Genomic DNA, 27,028 nt, shown 5'->3' on the forward strand with positions numbered 1-27,028 from the left:
GGTAGCAGCCCACTAGGAACGCAACCAGCATTGCATAATAACTCCTTCTAAAAAAAAGTGAACTTGCTTCTACAGTGGAATATATGCTCTTGATCACTGAAATCTCACTCCATTAGCGCTATCTGAAGTTGATGTATCCCAATTATCATAATAAGATCAGCCTGGTCCCGTACTCCATGGGACTCCACAGTCTCTCACTGCCACAGGAATGATCAAAAGGACTTTGTGAACTAGACCCAGAGTCCCAGCTGTGGGCTGATTTGTTCAGTAGCGGTTGGAAAGAGGACTTTAATTGAATGTGATGTATTTCTCTTACTTGTGCTTTTGGGCCCGGCCTGCTAGATGAGAGAAACAACAGAGACGCCGTGCGCCAGCGCAGCTTTTTACATCTCGGCGAGGTATCGACCCAAGAAGACGTTTTCTTTGCTCAGATCGCCGTTCAAGGGTATAATACGATTCAATGTTTGCCAAGCTGAGAGCCTGGGCGATCGACTTCCTGTCCGCGATGCCAGCACCGTGCTCCACAGGTCTCGGTGTTTCCCTCCCCTTCCTAATTTATACTGTCAGTGCATAAGTGGGAATGTTCTGCAATCCCTGAAATCCTGCTCCGCCGCACGCACACACACACACACACACACACACACACACACACACACACACACGGTGTGACACTTATGTATTATATGTTTATCAGTCTCTAATGAAACTCTGACAAGTTCTCCTCACAAGGGATACTGTGTTCCATTAATTGCTCTTAAGGAACCTTGGGCACTCACAGAAAGGCTGGTCCTATTGCAGCTGACAGCGGAGGGGCCCTCAGCCCCGGCCCCCTGGTGAGGGACCATATTAAGCATTAGCAACGTCTCTGTCATTCTCTCTCTCTCTCTCTCTCTCCCTCTCTCCCTCCCCCCATATGCATCCGTCTCCCTTGGAAGTTAGAGGTGTCTCTTCCCATTTCTCCCGCCACACGTTACTTGACCACGGCGTTTAGCGCCGAGCTTGACAAAGAGAGCCGGCGTCAGTTCATTTGTCGGAGAGCGTTTGTGATTGATTTATTCATCTAGGGCTCAACAAATGTTTGTACTGCGATGAATCCCCTGAACCATAATTTACTGCAAATGAAGTGGCGGGCCTCTAATGACGCACGGACACGTTATGTGCGGACTGATTAAAAAATGTCCTGTTTATTTGGACTTTTTTGTGACTTATTTGAACGTTTTCAAGATTTTTATCAAGTACAAAAGTTGTAATCACACCAAAAAAATTATATTTAGAATATATTGTGAGACAAGGAGGTGTAGTATGGCTCTAATGCGGACCCAATTAGTCTCACTTTTGTGTCCAACACCATTTTAAATACATGTCGATACACCTTATAGGAAATTTCCACTTGTGCAACAAATATTCAGTGTTTCCACCTTTATTTCAGCTGCTTTACTCAAAGAACTCTTTACTCTGTACTTGTCATATTTGTTTCTCTTTTTCAAACGTGAAAAGCCTTTTTTCGCCCCAGCGTTGCTTTTCAAAAGCGTCTCCCTCGTGAGACCCGTGATCTCTCTCTTAGAATGTGACAAAACATTTGTTCTCACTAGAAATTACGGGCTGTAACATCCCCGAATGCGATTCACAGTTTATTTGCAACTCTGTCCGCCGCGTCGGAATGAGAGAGAGGGGGGGGGGTTACAGGGCGCGTCACCCGCACACATACGGATCTTTTTTTTAGCACGTGCATCTGGCGCAGCATACCGCGTCTGGATTAGTTTCCAGAGCATTTGTGAGTGCGTAAACCGGCGCTGACACGGATGAAATATAGTCCAGGTTCACTGGGAGTGCAGCGAAGAAGAAATGTACCCCATCTGTAATACACTGTGTAGACTAATATCAGCTCCTTTTCTCTGATATTGCAGCGAGATATCGATCTGGTAAAATTGTCCCATATTGGAGCTGTCTGTTGTGATATTCATCATGCTGTCACCTCTCCCCAACACCTCCGCGTTATTAGAAACCCGGGTTTGAAGAGGTTGAAGGGTTTTAGTCTCCGAGATGTAGCAAACAATTCATCATGAGAGAAAAAAGAATCCAGGTGAGGTGATGCTTGGGTAAGATTTATGTCTCGTCAGGCTGTACATTAAGAATTATATCATCAAGCGAGGGGACACCAGCAGCTTCACCGCTATCTGCTGAGCAGGCCTATTTGCTCTCCTGCCAGGCTTAAATGGAGGTTTGTTCTCTCTTATGAAGCTTTTAAAGAGAAATCTGAAGTCTGGAGGAGTGCAGCATCTCACCCAAACAGAGCTGTTTGCTCGTCGACAGCAATTGTTATGTACGCGGGGAGGATAGTTATTTTTTTTTAGCGAGCCTGACATTATATTTTGTGCTCGATGCCAGTCACTCGTCAGGAACAAAAAGCCCCTGTAACTCGCTACGTGCCACCTTCGATTTGGCCCACTTCAGGGTGGGACTCTGTTTATTTCCTCTCGTCGCTCGTAGCCATGGGATTCTTCCGGGGAGGATCACAGAGACGCACGCAGACGGAATCCAATTCTTCCGCGTCTCGCAGAGGAGTCAGACTTTGATTTGTCTTTAACTCGGTACAAATGCTCGTCTGGGAATGTGCAGGCTGGGGGCTCCCTCTGAACTTCTCTCTCTCTCTCTCTCTTTCTCTCTCCCCCCGTCTCCATCCGTCCGGGAAGTGTGCGTGAGCTCGCACGCTAGGCCCTGCTCTGTTAGCCGCTGTGTTATTGTTGTAAACAGCGTTTAAAGCACAGCTGGCTAAATTGATCAGGGCCCGGCGTCGGAGTGAACTTGAGCAGCGGCGAGTGGAGCCGCATAAACAGGCGCTGCTTGTATCTAAATATGCAAACACTCTCACAGCGGTCCACACTCTGGGGAACAGGCACAGTTACTTCTAATGGGGGGGGGCAGTGAGAACCAGGCTGGAGCCCTAACCTTTCCATGTATACAGAGAGAGAGAGAGAGAGAGAGACGTTTCTCCTGATTGTGTAAACACTTCTTTTCCTCCCCAGATCATTTTCTTTGGACTCCTTCAAGTATTTACTTTTCATTAATTATTGAAAAAAAAGAAATCAGGGGGAGGGAAGAAAAAAAAGCGAATAAACAGTAGATCATTTTTGTTTAATGTTTCACACAGGATTCCAATCCTCAGTGCAATTAATGCTAATCACCGCAGCCTTCCTGTTTAGCTTGAACCCAGAGAGTGTTTGCGAGTCGTCGCTGTCTCTCTATCCACATCTTTCACCCCCCCCCCTTTCTCCCTGCGTTCTCTCGCTCCGCCATCTCTGCTGTTAGTCACCGCGTCTCCTCGTGTTATGATTGCATCACCCTTTCTGTCTGTTGTGTCCATTTAGACCTGAAATTAATCACATCCGACAATCCGGCAGTGCTATTCCCAAAGTTCAAAAGCTTTAGTGGCGAGAGAGAGAGGGGGGAGGAAGGGAGGGAGCAAGATGGAGCGCATCGAGCATGCTGGTGGTACTCACCAGTTGTTGAGTACAGTGTATTAATTGCTTATCGGTTTTTGATTCCGGAGTCATTGAGAGTCAATCGAACGCATAATTTTCACAGCCATTGTTCTTTGGGGTTTGTTAATTGTCACCCCACTGGCGGAATTAAAAGCAAATTAAAAGCCTTAACTGTTGACTCTATCTGAAGTCACTCTCCACAACAATTTCACAAAACAATGGGGAGGATTAATGGGAAAAAATGCAGCTTGATTTCTGTTCTCCAAAGCTTTTGCTATGGGGAACCAATTAACTACCCTTCAGGATGACTTTCACTTCTAACTGCCGGTCTGTTCCACTGCCAGAAACTGGGATTAATTCTCAATTAATCCCTCCACCAGAACAACTCTGCCTTTGTCTGCTGGGGAGGACATGAGCATACATCGCCGAGGTTACCCCGAGCCTGTTCGGCGGAGGAACTCCACACCCCTCCTACGACTGATACGCCCCGTAGACTAGCTCTTCTCAAGCTGAAAATAAGAGCCATTAAAAAAACCGGAATGGTTGACAATGATTTTTGTTTTTTTCGGATTTTGAGCTTTATTAGCCATGCATATTAATGAGTCAATTAATTCCATTCGTCCTCGCGAGTGGTCTGTTTGCTTTTGGCCTGACCTTTTTATCTTGGATGCGTTCACGCTCGGCTCGGTTTAAGCACTTACTCCATACTGTGTTTCCCAGAGCCTCGCTTCCAAAACCAAAAAGAAAAAGGGGGAGTTTTTTTATGTGTTTAGCGCTAAGATTCTCTCCCCCTTCTCTTTTGTTTTCTCTCTTGTCCTCATCCGTCCACGTCACCCCCCCCCTGCTCCACCCCTTCTCTCTCTCTCCCTCTGTCAGAATGCCTGCTGGACCTGTTCCTCTCTAAATGTGACAGGAAGAATGCTATTATAGCATGCAGAATATTTGCCTGATGGGATTTGCAATAAAAATGATGACATTTCCTCTCCATTAGGATCTCTAAAGCCCCTCTCTCTAATTTATGATAACTCCAGCAAAAAAAAAAAGAAGACATGTTATATACATAAAGACTAAAGTAGCCCCCCCCCCCCCCCCCAGTCCATATTTAGCCCGTTCTGCTTTCAAAGTTAGTTGAGAGGACAGGAGAAATAATTGAAAAGTGCAGCTGGACTGTGTACAATCTTGCAAGGGATGCCTCGAAAATGAGATTAATCAGCGCGCAGACATAGTGGGGAAAAAGTTTGCAGTGAATGCCTGACAGTCGTGCTCTTTCTCTCATTTCAAATGTTGGCAGGCTAGCAGGCAGCTCCAAGGGAAATGCGCTCCTTTCATACTTGAGTAATTGATGAATTGTATGCAATATGCAAATGAGAATCCATAAATCTTATGAATGACAGCTTAATTTATGTGAGCCTTAATGAATGCAGGATTAGATTTTAATTAAATATCCTCAAAGGCACCCTGACTGGGTAAGTTTTTAAAGCCTTGTTTTGAAGACTTGTTTCATATGCAATCGCAGTTCATGAAAAAAAAGGAGAGAGATCAGTGAGAGCGGTTAGATGAAAATTTCCTCGCAGTTTTGAAGATAAGACCTGTTCTGTTTTTTTCCTCCCGCTAACCAAAGGCACTCGCAATTAATAAATATTGCAACAAAATCATATCGAACGATCTCGTTTAGGCTTTCCTGGAACTGCTCATTCTCATACATTTGATGAACAGCATTTACTTTAAGCGCTATCTGATTCCCAACATTTGGAACAGTATCTTTTTAATTAAGAGAATCATCCATTAGGCATGGAGAAAGTCAACCAATTAGGCTTTCCTCATCAGCTCCCGTGATGTCTGCTTACTCATTATCAGAGTCCATGTGATACTAAACAATCTCGGACTCGCGATTATGAAATCAGCTTTTAACAGTAACGACGCGTGGGAATAATCAGCAATTTATCGTGTTTTTCAGATCTTTTTTTTCCTCCAGATTCCATTTCACAGCTGAGAGGCTTCAAACAGCCCTAATAGAATGTGATTACAGGAGTAAGCTCTTTGCAGCTACTGTAACAGCCATTTTTCATCCCGACGCCCGGGCTGTGGTTTTTCATGATACAGGGAGGGAGGGAGCGCGGGTTTCTCGCCAGCATCAGACCCTGCGATGGTCTCACCCCAGCGTGGTTCGAATCAGGCCTGAGCCCAGACAGAGGCACCGACTCTCCCAACGACCACTGATCTCAACCCGGCACATTAGTCCGCACAGGGATCAGAGCACAGACAGCACTTTAAAAGGGGTTTTAGTGGGATTGATGCTAACTCTCTCCTCGCCTTTGATTTCACACCATTTGATCTGTGATATATTGTCCCGTAACAAAGGTTCACAGTTTGCGGCGGATGCAGCTGTTCCTACCCCTAATAAATAAAAAAGTGTCGTCGTTGTGTGTTTTTTCTTTCTTTCTTCCTCCCCTCGCACTCATAAACTTGCTGTAATCCAGCTATCTTGATCAGATAAGTGCGATGGGGCTACCTGTGCGAGGTGGTGTTTGACAGGTGCAAGGGGGAAGCTGATTGAGATAATCCAAGAATAGGCTCAATGCAAATACAGATACAAGATGTGGGTGAGGATAGATGGATGCATGAGCAAGATGGATGAGTGAATGCATTCCCATGTATCACACTGTGACTCCGAGATTACGATCATCACAACCAATAGACTGCCAAGGTCAGCAGGAAGTATAAATCATCTTTTTTCTTTTTCTCCTCCCTTTCTGTTGAAGGTAGCATGTATTCCTGTCATTTTCCCGGCGGTTTTTGTTTTATTCTTTTCTAAAGAGGGCTGCAACTAACAAATATTCTCACAATTATTTTTTAAATGATGCATCAATTGTTAGTAATTTATTTTAGCTTCCTTGAGCCCCTGGTGATATTATCAAATCGCTTGTTTTGTCCGTCCAGACTCAAACTCAGAGACATTCATTCAACACGCTTCTGAGAACAGGAAGTCTGCACACTGGGTCCAACCAGAGACATTTATCTTTGAGACATGCAACTATTTGACGATTGGTTGATCATTCAATCAATCATCAAACAGTTGCTGATTAGTTTTTGAACAAGGTTAAATATTATACAAAGTTTAGAAAAAACTGAAATGTGTGTGTAGATGATTGATAAAAATACTTCTTGGTTCGTCCTCTGTTGGTTTGCATGTTATCTGTGCTGCTGTGTTTGCTAACACGATGGCGTTCTCCGCAACTAAAAGGCTGCTCATCAAGGTGGGAACCGGAGAACTGAGAACACATAATTAGTTAGACATATGTGTTCACACCACAAATCCACAGTGGGGAAATCAGCATGTGCTCCTTTTTGACTTCTGCGCACTACTTGCATGTCAGTCTTCCTTTTAATTGCCACCAGGCAGCTTTTTCCTTCAAAAGCGGAGGAAGCAAAACAGCTCGTCTCCAAAACAACTCATTTGTGGAGCTAAAGTTAAAACATTGCATCCCTGCTATCTGATCTGTGGGGATTTGAAATTGGTGGTAATGCTCCACAGCCATGTTATCCCCGTCTTTCTACAAACAGAGTTAACCTCTCCGGAGAGTTCACACGCATATTGTTAAAGTGTTTGATTGGACCGAATTAAAGCATAAACTTGGCACAGTCGGGGCCCCCTTTGCTGGTCCGAGGCCTCCCGATTTTTGCCTGACCTGGCACTTAAAAACAAGCCAGGTAAGGAGCTGCTTTGTTTTATCAATAAGACCTTGTTTTCATGGCTGGTCACCACCCCGGCGAACCAATCAATGGGGCGCGCTCTGCTATCGCTGCGAGAGAAATGAAAAATAAACCCCAGATAATCCTTCAGTTAAAAGGTTACTCAGGGCGATAAAAGCTATTTTGTTAATTTATTTACTCTCTGCACCGGAGAGATAAAGAAAAGGAACAATTAGGGAATTCTAGGTGAGAGATTTTTAAAAGGGCAATGACATTGGGTTAATATTTTATAAGGCCTGATTGGCAGAGACCTGGAGAGGCCTTTTGTTTACACAAGCCCCAGACGGAATGATTCACTCGCTTGTTTTGAGCCGACCGGGGCGGAAATGGAATAAATATCTTCATCCCTACCTTTTAGAGACGTCAAACAAAAGACCGAGATAAAAGGTTAATGGCTCAATCATACGCAGCAGGAAATAATATTGTGCTGCTTTCTCTGCAAGCCCGAGTCACTATTGACATAATCAGGTTGAATTCCTGAAGATATCCGAAGATGGGAGGAGCGGGAGATTTCCGTGTGTAACTGAATCCACTCACTCGGGCTAAACATTACATTTGTGGCTTCAATTGATTTATAACGGATCATAATCGCTGCATTAACGGCGCGCTGGGTAATAAGATCTCCGTCACTGCTTCCGTCGACAGAAAAGAGTCTTGATAGTGAGATGTCAGAATTCTTCTCTTTTTTTGTTGGCCATGAGATCTAAAAAATAAGAAAAGCGCCCCCTGATATCTCACGCGATATTATACCTCTTATTACGCCCATCACCTCGTGTCGGCTTCCTGTAAACGGGGCGAGAACGTGAATTAAATTATTGTGCTTTTATTGCATCACAGCGCTGAAATTGGAACTCGTGCGGAGTGTATTGTCGGGCCCCGTGTAATCTGATTGCCCGCGCGGCACAGTGTGTTGGATGGTATCAGGTTCCAGCCCGACTCTGCTGGGTCAACACACGGCCGGGGCCATTAAAGGAAGTCTGGTTCAGGGAAAGTTCACCGCTGTTTTCCTTTCACCATGGTAGCGAAACACACACACAAAAAAATAGAGGGAATACATGCGTAACATATTTGTGGCCCCGGCCCAGAGCTGGTGGGGGCCTATTTTGTTTCCTTAATTGAAGCCAGAGATATGAGCGCTCTGAATATCTTCAGTGTAAATATATATAAAGCAGGGAATAGAATTCTTTCAGGATTGACCTCCAATACAGAAATAATATTGTCCAAATAAGTCCATTTTCAAAGCCCAGACGTTCCTATTTTCTGAAACGTTTGGAAGTGCAGAAGGCATAATGAAAGGAAGGCGAGGAAGATTAGAGAAGACAACAGCGGCCGAGGCATGAGATGAACCAAAAATTCCAATCCTAAATCCAGTTGTGCTATCTTTTTGTTGTTGCCATAATGGCCTAGTTTGGAGCCGTTTCTGTGCCAGTCTATTTAGGGAATCAGCATCTGCAGCTCTTTTGTTTCAGGCCAGGTTGAGTTCCTCTCTGCACTCGGCTTATTAGCCTGGATGGATCCGACCGCTGCGGATCCGCAGACGGACTTCGAAGAACTAAATAAGACGTTGTTAAAGTGCATCACGCCAAACCACGTGAAACGGAATGCTGTGATGAGATGGAATAAAAAGAGGAGATAGCCGCTCTGTTACACAGCAGACACCTGCTGCTGGCTCGTAGGGAAACGAGGCGCTAACCTTCATTGGCGAGAGGCCTCCCTGTTGCTCCGAGGTTCCCTCGGTTCAAAGCTCCCTGTACGGTCGGTGTGTCGAGTTCACGGCCGGCTGGCGTCGTCTGTGTGCAGAGAGCAGCTGAAACGCTCCCCCTTTAAACACCGCGGACACAGTCTCTTTGCAGCCATCGAAGCATTACCTTTACTTTACCTGGCTCTTTGTACCCAAGTTCACATCCCTTTGACATGATCTGAGGTTGATGTGACATTTCTTTTTTTTTTGCTGTCCGTTTGAGGGCCTTTTTCCTTTTAGTATTGTTGGTAAAAAGCCTTTTTACCCATCACATACCCTCTATTGAGGTCTTTCATAAATAATTCAGCCGGAGTACAAGTGAAAGTGATGACAGCAAAACTGTGTGCGATCTCTCCCTCTCATAAGATCAAAGAGGTCCATAGAAATAGGAATTACATTTCCAGACGTTCCTAGGTTGAGCGGGTGCTCATTTCTCCCTCTTTCCTTTCCTCTCTCTCTCTCTCTCTCTCTCCCCCCCTGCCTCTCGCCACTTCTTTCTATCACTTTTTGTATCTTCCCCTCCGAAGGGACACAGTCGGGTGAAGGTCTGCTTTTAGTACCTAAAACCTCCGGAGCCAGCATTTGAGAGAGTCAGCACATTCAGACAGACAGCGCGAGTGCACTCTATTAGTAGGACTGAGGTAAATAAACCTCACAAGACACGGCTGAATAAATTCAACTGCTAAGGCGGTGTGCTATCTGAGCTGTAACACGCTGCATCACTCTGCAGATACTGCCTTTGGGAGATGTAGTGAAATGTACTGTAACACAAACAGCCTCATATATATATACTGTACGGGGCTGATAAAGTCCTGAATGAGCCATCATTGTGTCAAAGAAAACAGAACAGCTCATGAGCTGAGCTGCATTGATTATTTTATATTCTTTTTTAGACCCATGAGTCATCATCTAAAAAGAAAAAAAACAAAACCCTACAAATGAATTAACAAGTAGTGAGATACTGTTTTAGGTGTCTAATGAGTGATCAGTAAAAATAATAATAGTATCCATAAAGATATGTTTGTGGGGACAACAGCTTGCACATTGGCACAGGGATGCACCAATCCGACTTCTTCAGTCCCAATCCCGATGCCTGGGTTAGGGTGTCGGATCGGTACCCGGTTTTTGCATTGTGTGATTACTAAGCTGTTTGCCTCACTGTGTGGTAGTGACGGGGATCATTCTTTTATGTGGAATGTAACATCAGGCTCAACTTAAACATTGTTATACTAACTTTGTACAACAAAATTGAACATAAAAAATACGTAGGTATAAATATACTGAATTGTTATTTATTAGAATTAACAGATCGGCCTACTGGTAGCCGGTCCAGCGGCATTGGTATCGGTGCCTCTCGGGCGGCAACCTCCGGTTCTGCTGCGTGAAGCTGACACGCAAGTGTCTTAAAACTTGCATTCTCTTTACTGGCCATCAGGAGGCGACTCCTCCGGTTGTATAGAAGTCTATGAGAAAATTTCTCTTCTTCTCTCAGTAAACATTGTAAACATGAGTTTATGGTCTCAATCTGTAGTTTCAAGTCTTCTTCAATACAACATGATGTTCATGTAGTACATTATGGTCCATTTAGAGTCAAACAGACCATAAAGCAGAGTATGCTTTAGGGCGGGCTTACTGTGATTGACAGGTTGCTACCGCTACCAGAGACGAATACAACGTCTCTACGTCACTCCTCCGCATTCCAAATATGGTTAAATAAAAAAAATGGCAGTGGCCGTAATTCAAGATGGCGACGGCAATATCGCAGAACTCCATGCTTCAAAACGTGGGTCCACAAACCGACGGATGAAGTCAGGACGACTACGTCCGCTTCTAATGTACAGTCTATGCTGCATCTCTACGCTGTCACACCCCTTCAAACCTTATTAACAGAATAAAAATGAACTTGAATGGGTTTTTTTAAAGCTCATCCAACACGTCCCGGGTTTGATTTCCGGCCCTGTCCTTTCTCCTGTTTATCCGCGTACGTTCCCTCCCATAGTTACCGTGCACTACGGAAGCCCTTTGGTGCTTTAAAGATGGATTAAACTCAGCTCATATTAGGGAGAACTTAGTATCCCGGTAAAGCTTGAAAATGGACTATTGTATGTGAAATAATGTATGAAGCCAATATGTCACCTGTGTCAAGTCGCCATAATTCATCTTCTGCCGAGACACCCAGCTCCTTGTTCATATAGAACATACCTCTACGGCATCTTGGCCCCCTCATTATACTGCTTATTGCAATTTTTTTTTTTTTATACCCTGTAGGCTTTTCTTTGTAACTATAAGCCAGCAAAGTAGGTATTGATTGCAACTCGAAGCTGTATTAATAAGTGAAGGAGTAAGATGTGTGGAGAGTCAGGGGTGTATCTGCTTTGAAGGCCCTTTTCTCCCTGCACAGTAAGGTGGCACGGTCATTTATCACGGCTGGATCTGTGCCCCTCGTTTGGTGTAATAAAACTCCCCTCCCCCATCAGAAACCGTCCAACAGGTCTGAATCACTCTGTCACACCACCTTCCAGCTAAGGCGCGCATTAAATCAAGCAAGCAGAACATTTCCTAAGGCAGCCATTGCCTTTTAATTTCCTGAAGAACCTTAAAATATCATTCATTACCAGAACTACACATATTTGGTTTTTAAAAGTCTCATAAATCAATAGTGGCCTGACTGCAATAATTATAACAAGTTAACATGTAATTTCCAGGCCGAGGGCCGCGCGGCCGGATTTTAGCATATGCAAACGAGGCAATTCAAACAGTGTGGGGATATTAATATGGGGGAACAGGTAACGAGGTACGGATTATGAATTATGCATCAAAAAGTGGTTGATCTTCAATAAAGGAAATGAATTCACCGTGTAATCTAATTAGTTATGGAGGTCTATTATGTTGAGCTGCAGAAAGCAACTGTCCTTGAAAATAAATGTATTTACAGTACATGTTAGCTCTTTGGAATGGAATTGCATTCTGGAGTGCTCCAAATGTTAACACCCCCCCACCCCCCCCCCCCGCCAGCCTCCTCCTCCTCCGTCTCTCACCCCTTCTCTGCCGTGTGTTTCAGCTCCAGACCGGGCCGACCTCCGAAGAGGTCCCAGAGTGTGACATCGCTGGAGAACCCCCACATCATGCCCCACTCGGTCCCCGGCCTCATGTCCCCCGGCATGATCCCACCCACAGGTACGGCACGGTCCTCTCTGTCACAGCCGCTGAGGCTCTTAACTCCAACTGTCTGGGTCTGTCCTGTCTCCCCCTTCCTCTCTGTCACACACACACACACACACACACACACACACACACACACACATGCAGCCTCCCACCAGTGGCCTCCCTGCAGCTCGTCCTTTCAAATGGCAACCAGTCCAAAGTGACACATGCACTCGAACCACCAGACACCAGCCTCTCGCTCGTTTACCAAAAACAGATCCTCGTGCTCAACCCGCTGGAAACCAAGGGGGAGGGAGAGGGGAGAATAAATTGGAGTGGAGATCTTTTCTCTCAGATTATTCCAGTAGATGTTGCGTTTTTCGCCCCGGAGTGCATTCTAATTAGTGCGATTAAATCCACTCCACTGGTATATGTACATAGGCAGTGATGATGCTAAAGCGAGTTTATCGCCACAAGAATCAACAACAAGCGCGGCCGTGCCCTAACGTACCCCTTTGGGCCGAGTCTTGTTGCAACCAGTGCTTTTGTTCTATTTGTGGCCGGGCTTCACTGCGATTGCTTTGATGTCGGCGGCTGTAAGTGCTCCGATTTGCATATTCCGCCTCTCCCTCTCGACGTCTTTTAACGATATTGCGCTGTTGAACGGAGCTCTTTGAATGCTCATGCGGTGTACAGTACGCATTTAACCAGCTATTAACTGCAAAGAGATTAAACACCGCAGCTGGTTTTTCTTCGGTGATCTTGGCCGTATAACAGTGTTAACAGACTTGTTCTTGTTATCCAGTCCGGAAGTGTGTGTTTTTATTCTCTTTCCCCAGCAACATGCAGTGCCTGCGACGGGTTTTGATATTCAGTATTAAGCACAGATTGGGCCATCCTTGTGATTCAGTACAATGGAGGCTCACAGGCCAGCGCTTTGAACTGTGGGAACAGGGTGAGGTGGTCACTGGCAGTATGGAAGACGAAGTTAAAGGGGCCGCAGTGAACACAGAGAAGGACAATGATGAGAGGGACCCATGTTATTTGGTGGAACATAAAGCAACAGAACAGCCTTTTGATATCATCCCCCTTTCAGCCCAGAGGGACTCTATGATCTTGACATTTAGTCAGCCTACTCGGGGGGTGTGGGGGGGCAGAGATAAAATAATTGAGTTTTTTCGGCATTCTCATAACGGCCTTGAACTTCTCAACTGTGGCGAGACGGAACTTCTCCATCAGTTTCTGTGTTATAATTAAAAACCATTTATTGTTTTTGATTACGGCATTAAGCATCCAACGTCAAGGAAGTTAGAGATCTCGACGGAGTCATAATGGAGTATAATTGACCACACATAAGTTGGCATCTAAGTAGGCGACTAATTGATCTCCCTGTCATGTCCAAATGTACTGATTGATGATAAAAAAAGAAGAAAAAGCGACGTTGAGAAACTGTCTTAACTAGTTACACTATCATGTCGTCATGTTAGTTCATGTTTCAGATGAGTCGGCTTCAGCAGCACTCTAACGCTGCAGAGAAGGAGCGGGACACTCCCTGAAATCTTGAGTTCTCCGTCCTTTCTCTCCTGGTGTTAACATGAGCAAACTTACGACGCTGGCGCTCTGGCTCCCAGGAGTGTCTGAATGCAGCCTCGTGATAGGCACGGGACGTCTTCACACATCTCGTGGGGTTCTTCGCTCAGTTCACCCCATGTTTGCCGTGATTTATTTATTTATTTTGTTACAAATTAGACATTGACAGAAATCATCTGAGATTCAAATCAATATTCAAGCATATTCCACACAGTGGAAAGATGTCTTCTCCTCACTGTAAGAGGACCAGAGAGGCCTGTGTGAAACACACTGTTAACATGTATATCGTTGCCCTTGACACCAGTTCCATTTAGAAAAAGGACATCTTAATATGCTTAGCTTTCCATTTAAGGGAAATACCTTCATATATATATATATATATATATATATATATATATATATATATATATGTGTGTGTGTAAATGTGCTAGTGCCTGCATGCTTGCGTTCATGCCCTCAGGGAGAGATGAGCGGGGGGCGGGGGGGAGGCGGTGCTGGAGCCTTTCCAGTTGCTGATGCATTACAGGCAGATTGAGCCCCCCAAATCGGATTATTTTTGCAGCGGACTGACACCACACTCAGATGACATCTCCTTTAAAGTGGAGAGGGCCTCCACTCACACTCTGGCCACTACTTAAGCAGCAGCTTCAATATAATTCATTGATATCCCGGACACGGGCTTCAACCTTTTGAATAACGCAAGAGCACTGCGTTTACCATTAGAGAAATGAATGTCACCTACACGTAACCGGGGGTGCATCCTGATGTAAAAAACAATATTTCCTAATGCTGTCTGGCTCCTACCGTACAAGTATGTGTGTGTGGGTCTCCGGTGCCTCAGAGAGCTGATTCTCTGGGAGACATATTGTAATATTTATGTTCTTTTGATGTACAATTAGCACGTCAGCTCCTGGAGTGGATCGTCTAATCCGGTGCCACTTCAAGCCCTCTTTAAAATAGATCTAGTGTGTGCGGCAGGTAATTTAGTGTCACTTCTTTGTGCCTCGGCCCCCCCTCCCCTCTCGGCCCGCCCGCTCGTCATAAGGTTAGCGCGCTGCGTAATTGATACTAAATTTCTCATGATGTGGATAGCACAGTTCAAGTGGCGCGGTGTACCTAAGAGTCGCGTTGTTCCCAGCCCCCCCCCCCAGTTTGTCACCACCACCAGTCCATGCATAAAATGATATGCCTCGCTCATTGACATGGAGTAACACTTATCCCGCTTGCCCCGATAAATAAAAGTGTGTTTTTCATTGTTGTCCAGGCCGGAACAGAGACACGACAGAAACACGACAGATAAGCTCTTCTTGTCTTTTTTTTCTTTTCCGCGAGAGAAAGTCCTAAAAGTCAGTGTTTGGTGTGCTGGTGCGAAGTTAATCTGATTTTAATTTAATTATAGGAGTTAGTTGCGGAGGGCACAGGCATCGAGGTGTTTGTTGTAAGAATGTTCTGACATTGGCGCAGGTATGGGGCAGCTAGCATGTTAATTAATGATGAAGATCCTGACAATATGCAGAGGCATGACAGCGTTAAGCCAGTCGGCTGCTGCTTCCTTTGCATATTAATAGATCCTTCATTATTATTTAATATGACAGCTGCTCCAAGGGCCACCATCAGACCTTGTCTGTGTTATTTGCTGTTTTGTGCTCCCCATGTGACAGTGCCACGCTATTCTCCTATTTGTCCAAATGTTCCTCTTCCTCTTGTCGGGCTGGTGTGGCTCTCTACATGCGGCCGCGCTGTTTGTTTTGTGCACCGGAGGACTCTGACTCGCGGCTATATGAGTGGGGGGGGGGGGGGGGGGGGGGTCTGATTCTAAAGGTGACTTTGAAAGAATATACGAGGCAGGATTGTTTTGTTTGCATAGTAATGAATGCAGATTATGGGTTATTATGGGATGGGTCTTGTTGACGTTCAGACTTCCAGTAGCTTAATGGACTTGTTGCTGGGCGCCGGCGTCTCCCCGGCTTCCTTATTACAGCCACTGCACCGGGGCCTTCGTCGTCGGGATATGACAATTGATCCGCCCAAATGGAACAATTATCAGAACAAAGATTTCAATTCATGGAGTGTGTCACTTAGTCAAAGACAGGCCGGGGGGGGGATGATGAATGGAAAAAACGGAAAAGCGATCATTCCGTGTGTTTCGCCGTGGTGAAAATCAATTCCGTAGCATTTTATTTACTCGATGCGTATTTGATCAAAACCTGTCACCTTCTTCTTCATGTATTCATTTCTTCTTCTTTTTTTTCCGCTCTCTCTCTCTTTTCTTTTCTTGTTACCATTTGTTTGTGTTAAATATAGTCCAAGGAAGCGGCGAGGACACGCAGGCTGCAGTGCAATAAACCACCAGCCTCGCACAGCCAAAGTTAGAGAGCGTCGGAAAAGCTCCACTGCGGCACTCCTCTTGAGCGGCACCTGATTTGTGGGGGGAATTTATCACATAAACAGCCCAGAGGTGATTTCAATATTTACTCGGCGGTCTGTTCTGCATACGTCTCATTTGGGAAACAGTTGACTCTTGCCCATTATACACAAATGAAGGCTGACCTTCAGACTGGGCAGAGGCCACATTCATTATGTGGAGAAGTATCACCTTCTTATGAGGCCCCCCCCCCCCCCCCCCCCTGCATGTTCTGCCCATGCATATTGAACAGCAGCCGGGGCCCCGTTGCAAACGAGAGGGCCCTCTGTGACATGATGTATACTGTACGTCAATATGGTGCTGATGTATTTTAAGATGCAAACAAGGCTTTAAATTATATGCACCTCCATGTCAGAGGCTCAGAGTGACTCTCGCCATCTGCCTATCAGCTTGTTGGGATGAGGGGAGAGAGAGAGGGGCGCCCGGGCCGGCGCATCTCTGGCGTGCACGTTTCCGTGTATCTAATAGAGCCACATGTTCGAGTTCTACTCCTCCTTGTACTCCCCCGATTGGCTAATAGCCGCTCTTGAGTCCCATCACGGAGACGAGACGGCTCTGTGATGATAAACGCGGACATCGTCTTGTTCTGCGTCAAGTGAACCAGTACCAGTATCCAGTACACAGCGGCGTGCTGTAAAGAGGGCAGGTGATATACAGTGTTGTGGATATGACTGATTCCGCTAATAGGCGCATATCTTTTTCTTTTTTTTTCCTCCCCTCGCCGTGCATCTTTGATTTTCTTGCCGGAGGTTGGGCGAGAAGGAGTCGGGGGAGTCTCCTGAGACGCACCGGGGCCTGGAGGAGCTTTAGCGCTATCTGTCCCTGCTGTTTGAGAGCGGCCTCATGAATAAAGATTTCAGTCACGTTAGCCAGAACCCTGGAAATACCACAATGACAAACCAGTGCTTTATGATCTCTGCAGTGTGCTCGGCATACGCACGTCCGTAATCTCAGACTCACTGCATCAATCACATGGAGTCCATTGCGATCAGGGCGGACGCACGAGCGTCAAACACTGCTGTTCCAGCGCGTGTTTACAGACGGCCGTGGAAACGTGAATGACCATTTTAAATGTGATGTCAATAGTCATTTAGTGTGCAGATGAAGAACAGCAGCCTCGGGCCTGAAGGCGATCCGTGTAGAATGCTCAGAGAGATGTTTTAAGTGCTGCACACTGATTCATGAATTGCTGTAACATTGAAGCTTCCATGATAGAACCAGTTCTGCAGCCTGTGTTACAGAGTGCACAGGTCACACTGCCAGAGGAGTTTTCACGCTTTATTTGGGCAGTAAAAAGTCTCCATGTTGTGCTATAATCTATCCCCCCTTTTCATTGGACTTTGTGGTGCCCCGTCCCCCAAAAGGGTCTTCTTGTCTGTCGCCTCATTCATTTCCTGAGTACATTGGGTTTTGCTTTTGAGAATGCAATCGTGACGCTATTGACTCGCATACATTCCTTGACATTTTCTTTTTTTCATTCGAGCATTAGCTAATTTCCGCACGTGGCCTTCCAAGTGTTGAATGTACTCAAAGCCGTTTACAAAGAACAACCTTGAGTCCTCGGCACATTCTTTAAAGGTTTCCGTTCTGCTTGATGACCGGCCTCGACTCTCAGAAGAGCCGTGTTATTATGAGACACTACACTATACAGCTGTGAGGAATTTGAATACTTGAATAATGTCCGGCATTATTCAAGGCGATTAGATCTGTTACATACAATACATTAGACACTATCACACCCTCGATAAGGAGATTGTTAGGACACAGCTCCCTCTCTCTGTTTGTTCACATGTATTGAAGATGTCTCTCTTTGTCTCACTTTTCCTCTCCCTGACCCCCCCCCCCCTTGTCTCACTCTGTATCACTGTTACTCTATTATATGTATGAATACGAGTCTATTATATGTTGTACATACAAAGTGCCTGCATCATTCACCGTTATATTGACTGCATCTGTTCCCATCAAGGTACAAATACATCAATATAGCGGTGAGCAATGGCCAACATTCACAAAAATCATATTCCTTCACACACACACACACACACACATATCCCATCAGCATGATAACCTGCTGTGATGATATCCCCCTGTCAGAAGATGAAAAACCAAGCTGTGATCTCATAGGCTCTTATTCCCCGTAGTGTATAAAATTATTCATTGTTTTATTATTTCAAAAGTCCTTTTTCTTTGTGTTTTTCCCTTTCCCTTGCCAGGGCAGCTTTTTCAGAGAGGTTTTGCAGGTGCAGCAGCTCAGCCCCAGCAGACATGTAGTGCGTGGTCTGTAAGTGCTCTGTCTCGTCTCTCCTGCCTCCTCTCTCCAGGCCTGACAGCGGCGGCGGCAGCAGCTGCCAACGCAGCCATCGCAGAGGCCATAAAGGTCAAGAAGATCAAGCTGGAGGCGATGAGCGGCTACCACGGCAACGCCAACCACCATGGGGTCGACGGAGAGAATGGAGACCTCAGCTCCAGCGTCGGTGAGGACACGTTCGCACTCGCATGAACGGAAGGCTAATGCATGTTGCAAACTGTCTGATGTGCAGACACCAACACGCACACATTAGGATGTTAATGCATTCATATCTCCTTTTTTACGCACACTTGGAGGATTCAAAGACCTAAGTTGAAGGGTTTTTATTAATACGGCCACAAGAATTTGGCAACCCATTATTGGACAATAGTAGGGCACATCACAAAACCATACCACTTTGACTTTAAAATACTTACAATACAATATACAATGTATATAGAATGTAGACAACTGTTTAGGACAATATGTTTAGGCTGAAGTAGGTGTGGCCTGTACTGAGAGATTTGCCTAGAACCAAGGATTCCTGCTACTCCGTCATGCTGTCAGAGCTACCGTGGAGCCCACACTGTCACTAACTGCACTCTCTGAATAAACAAAAAGAGATATCAGAGAGAAGCAGACATAAGGGTGTACAATATGTGTTTGAAGGGAATATCCAGGATGTCAAACTGATTCATCAGTGAAAACAGGTTAGAAAGACAAAGATAGAAGCTAAAGCTACAGATCACAGTGTAAAAGTGAACCACCTGGCAATTGAGACAGATATCAATAAAATGAAGGAACAAAAGTGTTCCTGTAAAGCAGGTAGGTCTTTATCCATTGTTACAATCATTAAAATACAGTATGTGTACACATTCAGTAGGCATTCAGTTGCTAGCATAGCTTAGAAGTGCTAACGCTAGTTCATTATGTGATAACTGCAAATGTTAGCTTTCTACGTAGAAACGTAACATTGTAGAAACTTCTCCTTCCAACCTCTCCGGAGTATCACTGCTCCACATCATTTAACAATGGCGAGTTCCAAATCCACGAAATCAGCCTGAACCAAATTTGGTTGGAGCGGAACGGTGCTATGCTATGATTGGCTGGTCTGCATTCGAGGGGCGGGACTTATGTTGTGTTCACGCCAAACGCAAAGCAAGTTTTCTTGTGGAAGTCCCAGATATCCAGGTAAACTTACCGCCGTTGTGTCTGGGTTCATAACACCATCCGGAGGCGTTTGGTGTTTTATCTAGCAGGCCACAGGCTGGTTCACTACAGCTGTATCAACCCAAAACAATTTAGCTGTGATTTAATTGCAATAAACGGATAAAAAGGATGCCGAAATAACTACATAATGATGCCGATTTGTAAAAAGTCTGAATTCGTGCCTTGTTAGTTCTCTCAAGCAAACAACTTTTAGAATGCCTGTTATCTGAACGGAGCTCGGATCAATCGCTGCTCGGCTTTGCTAACATTGTTGCTGCTCCATCAACACTCAAAATAACGTCATATAGGCGTAAATACGGCAGCGTCGAAAATTTGTATCATATGGTTTATACACATACATTTACAAACATAGTTTGGTCTGGTCTCTGTATCAATATGAGATGATGTAGCGCTCAGGGTGAATATATTTTTTCCTCCATTTGTTATTTAACAACGTCAGGACGTCAGAGGTGGAGGAGAATCTCAACGCTGGATTTCTCATTTGCGTGATTTTGCGTGTACTTGCATCCATTTGTGTCTTTGCTTCGGCTTCGTATGCAATCTCGTTGCGCGAACATTTTGCTTTGCGTTTGTTGTGAACACGGCCCAATCAAAGGGTCAGTTGCTTGTACGAGTTCAACAGTAACAACATGTAGAGCGCTTCATAAATATCTCACGCTATTTCTTCGGACCACAACCAAAAGCTTATCACTCGTTCTTTGTCTCTCCACCAAATTCAGTTGCACTTTGTCATGTAGCTTTTTACATATTATGCATAACTCAAAAAAACAAACCGTCTTTGCCAGAGGTGATGAATCATCCCACACAAACCAAAGACACGACCGTCTCCACTGCTGTACTCTTAATAAACAGTCTGCATGCACTGCAATTATCCACCGCGGTGAGGTAAGTCCTGTTTTCTCTTGAAGTGTTACATGTTTGTGTTGAAAGATAGAGAGAAAAAATAAAAATAATGAAATTGTTAATAGCTAAGTGAAACTGTGAACACAGTTTCCCAAAGCTATCAGCTTTTAACAAGGTCTAATTGAATTGCTGTGAGAGCATTGGTTTTTTTAACTCTGTGCCATTTCAATTAATTATTAGCCCCAAAAAGCAGAAGGATTTTCCCAATATCACATGGAACCACTTAGTGTATTAAAGAGAATGATAATGTATGTTGGTGCGGATTCATGAGCCCATACCAAATTATAAACCAAATGTAATCCCCATAGCTTTGGTTGCTAAATGGAGGTTTTGATTCACTTACTGTAATAAATGGCTCGGCTCCTGAATGCATTTCATCAGTAACACTTGACACCGCCGAGCTTATGGCGTGTGAGATGAAAACAGGATGTGTTTCTAAGCAGATTTAACAATGCAGAATTCATAAAGTGTGAGGTCATCACTCCAAGAGAATGGCGTATGAAAAAAAAAAAAAAAAGAATACGAGGTCACGGAAATAAAGATAAATGCGAGTACCAACAGCAAGGCTGTGGCAATGGAGCTAATAAGAAACTGTTTTATCTTTTTACAATTTAAATTGCAACCTTGAGCCCACAGCCAGCCACACAGACTCCCGGTAGAATCATAATTCTGGCAAGGGGGAGCAGCTCTAGGTGTGGGTGCACGGGGGCCACAGCATTAGCTCTCTGAGTGAAATATATGGCAGCGACGCCTCTCGGCCCCATCCACAATCAATTGGATTCTTTTTCCTTTAATATTTACTCGCAGCGATGAGATGCTCGTCTGCATGGTGATGAACAGTCTGCCACTGGCGTTTGAAGGTGACCTGTCAGCGAGTATGGACAAATCTCTCGCTCGCAGAAATGTAGAAAATAAATCATTAGGGGCAGGCAGTCAGACAGGGGCCTCTCTCTCCCTCTCTCTCTCTCTCTCTCCCTCTCTCTCTCTCCTCGGATTCAAATCAGCTCAGATTTATGATTTGAATTAATGCTTCGTTTGGTCAAAGGAATGGTCGCCGAGACAAATGATGTTTGGTACTGAAGCCATCCTAATATTGATTGCCGGCTGTCGCAGCAATCTCTTGTTTATATCAAGCACTCTCCTGTGACAGGGTGGCCAGCAGGAGTCATCCCGATAATACGCCGGAGAAATATGGCCCCTCGCTCTGCACCGCCGGGGCCACGGAGCGCAGCCAGCAGTGTGCTGCCTCCTTCATCCTTCGGCCCCATGGCTTCCACTCACATGTTTATTTTTGGATTTTAGATTTTTGTTATTTCACAAGAAGCGAATTACAGAATTGTTCCATAAGTGTCTCACTCGTATTTTGTGAGTGTCAATGCCTAATATGTCCAGCTCTGGAGCCCATTCATCCAATGGCAATCCAAAAGACATAAATCACTTGACTGATCCAGCACGGAGCTGCTTTTGGCCGTGGCTTTGTTGGGACTGGACCCGACTGTTGATCGCAGTGCTGACTAGGCTATGACTTCATGCAGTTGTTTTTGTTTTTTTTATCAGACCACAGCTGCTCTTGAGGAAACGGACTGGAGTTTGTTGTTTTACAATCACCCAGCTTAAACTAAGACGCACACAAACGGATGTGTTTACTTACACAAATGATGTTACCAGCCACAATATGATAACGAGGATGATAATACCTACTAAGGGACATAGATCCATTTAATCAGAGAGAGCTTCTACATAAAGCCTTTGGAGAGAGAAAAAATAAAAGTAAAAGCTCCTCAGGGCTAAAGTACAGGTGCCTCATCTCGGTGTTTGTCTGAAGCCGATCTCTGTGAGGAGCTTTAAAGCGAGCCAGCCGGTGAAGGACACTCTGTTCTGTTTGTAGAGTTGGATTGCCGTCGCCGTCTTTGTGTTGATGTAAATTGAACAGGCTAATGTTTCTCCCTCGCATTAAATATTCATCACAATTAGACCTTCCTGTTTGCATCAATGTTATTAATTATAAGGAAGAAGAATAAAGAAGAGAAAAAACAGCCAATTCAACTCTCAGCCAGAATAACCAGCCACCCTGGGGGGGGGGGGGGGGGGGGCATATTATAGATATGTTTGTAGAAGTGACTGAGAAAGAGAGAGATAAGAAGATAGTGAGAGAGAGAGACATGGGAAAGAGAGATAGAATGAGAGAGGTGTGTGTCTTTCTTTGATTCCCCCCCTCACACACTGTAGTTGGGCAGGGGGGCCCTCTCAAAGCACAATGTGGATTGTTCCCCGCGCCTCTCAGGAAATGCCACAATTACAGATCACAGACCAAGCAAAACACGTGTGGCGCTGGGCCTTTAGGGGGATAAACAGCCCCGCCGCTCCCTCCCAGTGCATTGACCCCAGCCACAACCTTCATTACTGGGAGAGGAAATATTGTCAGCTGCCCACTAACAAACACCTGCCAATTCCAAGAGAAGGAATTGCTTCTCTTTTTTTTTCTGCAGCGGAAGGAAAATAAGTGTTTCTCCGACCTGCAGAAAAGGAGTGGGAAGAGAAGATAAGGCGGTGCTCAGCCTTGTCGTTCTCTCTTGTTTTTCTCTTCTTCTTCTTTTTTTTTTTTTAAACTCTGTCTCACATGCCTCCCCATCTTCCGCCCTCTGTCTCTCTTTGGCCACTGGGTGCTGCCCTGCCACTCATCTGAGTCCTCACCACCCAGCTCTAATGGAGCTGAAATCCTGTTTGTAATTAGATATGGGAATTCCGCTGTCATCGGCCAGCTGATGCCGCTACACGCTGTCCGAACGACTCGCCGACAGACGAGTGAAAGGGGAGGACGCAAAAAGCCGCCGTCGCTAGCTTTCCGTGTTTTTTCTTTGTAACGTTACGTTTTGAATTAATCCCAAACACCGCTACTAAGCCCTAACCCACTCCTCCAAAAAACCTGAAAGCCCTTTTGTCTCACATCTGTGGCTTCCGTCCAGGCCTGTCTGCGCCCCAACCAGGAGTGTGAGCCACATGCTGGAGGCTGAAGCTGGACGGCTGGTGACAGGTACCTGGAGTGTTGCCTGACTGAGAGTTTCTGAGAGAGGGGGGGGGGGGGGGGGGGTTCTGGGCGAGATGATGAGGAAGCATCATTCTCTCTTCCCAGGGTCACCAGGCTAATTTCTGCAAGCCCCGCCCTCGCGCTTGTATGTTTGCGTGCCCGCTCTGTGTGTGTGTGTACGCACGCATCCGTGTGTACGTGCGTGCTCGTGTGAGACGGAAAGAGGGGGCCTTGGCCCCTGAGAGCGCTCTGTGAGGAGACCACAGCTGTACACTCCCAGCAGCTAATTGGTCCTTATCTAGCTGTCCCATTCATCTTCATTTTTTACCAATTACTGAGCATTATCTGTGTTCTCAGTTAGGTATGGGACTTAATCCTTTTTGGTTAAGCTGGTGCTACAGTTTGCAAATTTCAAATAGAGAAAGGGAGGGTGGGGGGGGGGGGGCGTGGAGAGGGGGGGGGGGCTAAAGTCATAGCAAAAAAGAAACTCTGAAACTTGCCATCATCCCTCACTGGCAGGAAGCGATCGATAAGCAATGACATCATAGGAGGGAGAGGGGGGGGGGTGGATGGGATCAATTGTTGCCGTTATAATTCAAGTCCTTGTTTGCAAACGTTGCAGCCCCATTGATTAGGGCCGGCCTCGTTGCGCTCCCAATTATTGACTTGTTAAAACCATATTTTCCTCATCATCAGTGTTTGTGTTTTTGTTTTTTGTTTGTTTGCGGTCACACAGATAACAAATGCTGGAAGGGGGAGCGGCGGCGTTAATTATTCAGGATGCATTCATTCTAAAGCACAGCGAGTCCGAAATGATCCTGTTTACCCGACAAACAATACAAGTCTAGTACACCGCTCATCCAGAAGGTACATCAAGACGGCGCAATCTGGGGCAGTTAGCCTTAATTTTCCGAGATCAATGCATAACTAGGCTCCTCTCTATATGGGGTCCGCGCTTGGCCGTGCCGCAGAGCTGAGTGGAGTCAGCCTGGAGACCGTGCACTAATTACTGGAGTGTTTACTGCTCTGCTGGATAGCATTTGTACCATTGTGGATCATACCAGTGAGTCAATGTGCTCCGCGCCCGACAGATAAATAACACATGCAGATGACAGTGTGTACGAATGAAATTATAGTGGGGGGGGGGAGAATAATAATAGTGATCGATTATAAAACGGGGACAATTTGCCGCCGCACACGTACGTACGCTGACCGTACAGGACACACAGGCGTGTGCGTGTCAGCAGACACAGACAGCCGTGCACACTGAAAAGCAGGACACATGTAGAGACGCTGCTCCTCTCGCTTTGATAGGGATCTGTTCGGTCACACTCTCATGCGCCAGCTGTCAGCCCGGCTCCACTGCTGCGATTTAATTAGTCTGTTTATGTCCTTTCTAATAATAAAGCTCTCTGGGTGGAAGGACACATCCGACTAGCTAGCCGCACGCTCCTACCTGCTAGCTGCGCTGGTGCCTGGTGGCCCCGGCGCCGCCGCTAAATGTGGGCCACGATGGAGGATGGTGGCTACTTCCTGCTTCTCCAGACAGAACAATGGCCCTCGGGCTCTGATCTAGTATCACCACCCCACCCCCTACTCAATCCTAACCTTAACCATTAGGGGATAAAGCACATACTGACCTGATATGAGTGTCTAGGGGCAACTTCATCCATCTTCCTCTCTAGCTCTCTTGTGGGAGCCTTTGTCAGCTGAAGCTCTTGAGAGGGACTAGATTGTTGCCATAGGCTGAATAGATTTCACTCCGCGAAACACGTCGTGACGCCTCTCCCTCACTGCGACAGATTATTGTCAGATTTATGCAATCATAATGCGGTTTGTTTTTTGATTATCTTTATTGTGATATCAAGGCTGCGCCAGGACAAGATGGGGGTCCGTTTAAGCTGCAGGTGTCGGCGGGGGGCGCGGTGGCATTAAGTGAATCAGACACACACCGAGCGAGACGGAGAGTGGCAGAGCAGACAGACAGCCTTCCAGCCCGAGTAAAGAGCTTGATGGGTCCCTGTCTCTCTCTCTCTTGGGCTTTGGCCCTCACCATCTCTCTATTAGTCTGCCAGGCTCATGGGAGCCAGGTGACAGATAAGCGGAGGGACGACACACACATTTTAATAGACATTTCAAAAGATAAACCCCGATAATCATTTCTCTTTTTAATGAAGTCTAATGTCCTCGTTCTAATTCCGGTTGCGTCGCCCGTTAAGCATCGGCGTTAACACTTGAATATGCATGATTGGGAAATTGTGAGGCGCGCCGACGCTGCGGCAAAAAAGAAAACACACACACGAGACAACTGCAGAAATAGATTACAATAACAGGGGGGATTGATTCAACATTATTTCAGTGATGATCCATATCAAGTTCTATCATCTCCGAGTGGCGGCGGAGCTTCGTAAAGAGAAACAGACGTGGAAATATTTGTTTGATTGTCTCTTGCGGTTAGTTCACAGAAAAAAAGAAAAAAACAACTGACCAGTCGACTTGTCACCCCTCATCAGCATTTGTCCTCATTCTTCATTAATTGGACGGATTAATTTGGAGCGCTTTGATGCGGGGGAGGGGGTGATGCATGCGTCGGGCTGTCCCCTCCTCACTATCCTCTGTCAGGTTGCATTTACCCAGGGAAGGGGCTGACCTTAGAAAGTGAAGAGATCAACGCAATTTGAAAAGACAATGTCACTTGGTGTAAACGTGATACGTGTAATAAATGACATCCAACCTTTCAGCGATGACGAGCTCTTTTTCGCAGGTCGCGGCGGCGCTACAATATGCGCGGCGTGCAATTGCGTAGAAGGCGAAAAGCCGTTTTCACACGCACGGGTCAAGATGCTGCAGCGTTCCATCTCAATTGCTGTCGATTGTGTCCAAGAGGAAACATTAGCATGTTATTACTGTGTATGTAACAGTAATGATAACACAATGGTGGCAACAGCAAAATTACTCTTTAGCTGTGATTACCCTGTAAATATGTTCCATTGCCCGACTGTGCTGCAATCAGGTGTGTGTGTGGGGGGGGGGGTGTATCAAAGAGCATCCATGTGATAGAAATAGTTGGTTCTGTCCACGAAAGCACTCTTGTGTCGGTTGCCTGAACCGAAAGGTGTTTCTTCTCAATTATGATACGGGAACCCTCATCCAATAGAGCTATCAGCCATTCTGAGGCCAGACATCTTCACCATCGCACAGCCTCTCCCTCTGGGGACCGAGGGAGATAAAGAGGGAGAGAGAGGGAGACGGAGCGAGTTCAAACAATGTTCAGGCATTTTCACAATCTCAGCATGCCCTTCGCCGTGGGAACAAACAGAGGAAGGGACGTCTCGATGAATTGTGTTTTAGAGTCCGTGACAAAATACTCATTCCAACTAAAATAATTGAAATCAAATAATGTTGGTTTATTTATTTCGTCTGCCTACTTAAAGGGACAGTTCGC

The 27,028-nt window shown here is 45.7% G+C and overlaps 1 protein-coding gene across 1 annotated transcript in view; it reads left to right on the forward strand.

Moving 5' to 3' along the window:
- Window positions 1-27,028, forward strand: part of dachd (dachshund d) — a gene marked incomplete at its 5' end in the record, with an annotated part of 95,094 nt that overhangs the window by 38,171 nt on the left and 29,895 nt on the right. Inside the window, 2 exons of the mRNA XM_079276390.1 lie at window positions 12,038-12,153; window positions 18,457-18,609. Of these exons, the coding sequence (XP_079132516.1) occupies window positions 12,038-12,153; window positions 18,457-18,609 (269 nt within the window). The remainder of the gene's footprint in view (window positions 1-12,037; window positions 12,154-18,456; window positions 18,610-27,028) is intronic.

The sequence above is a fragment of the Melanostigma gelatinosum genome, assembly GCF_949748355.1.
Source record: "Melanostigma gelatinosum genome assembly, chromosome: 10".
Classification (NCBI taxonomy): Eukaryota; Metazoa; Chordata; class Actinopteri; order Perciformes; family Zoarcidae; genus Melanostigma; species Melanostigma gelatinosum.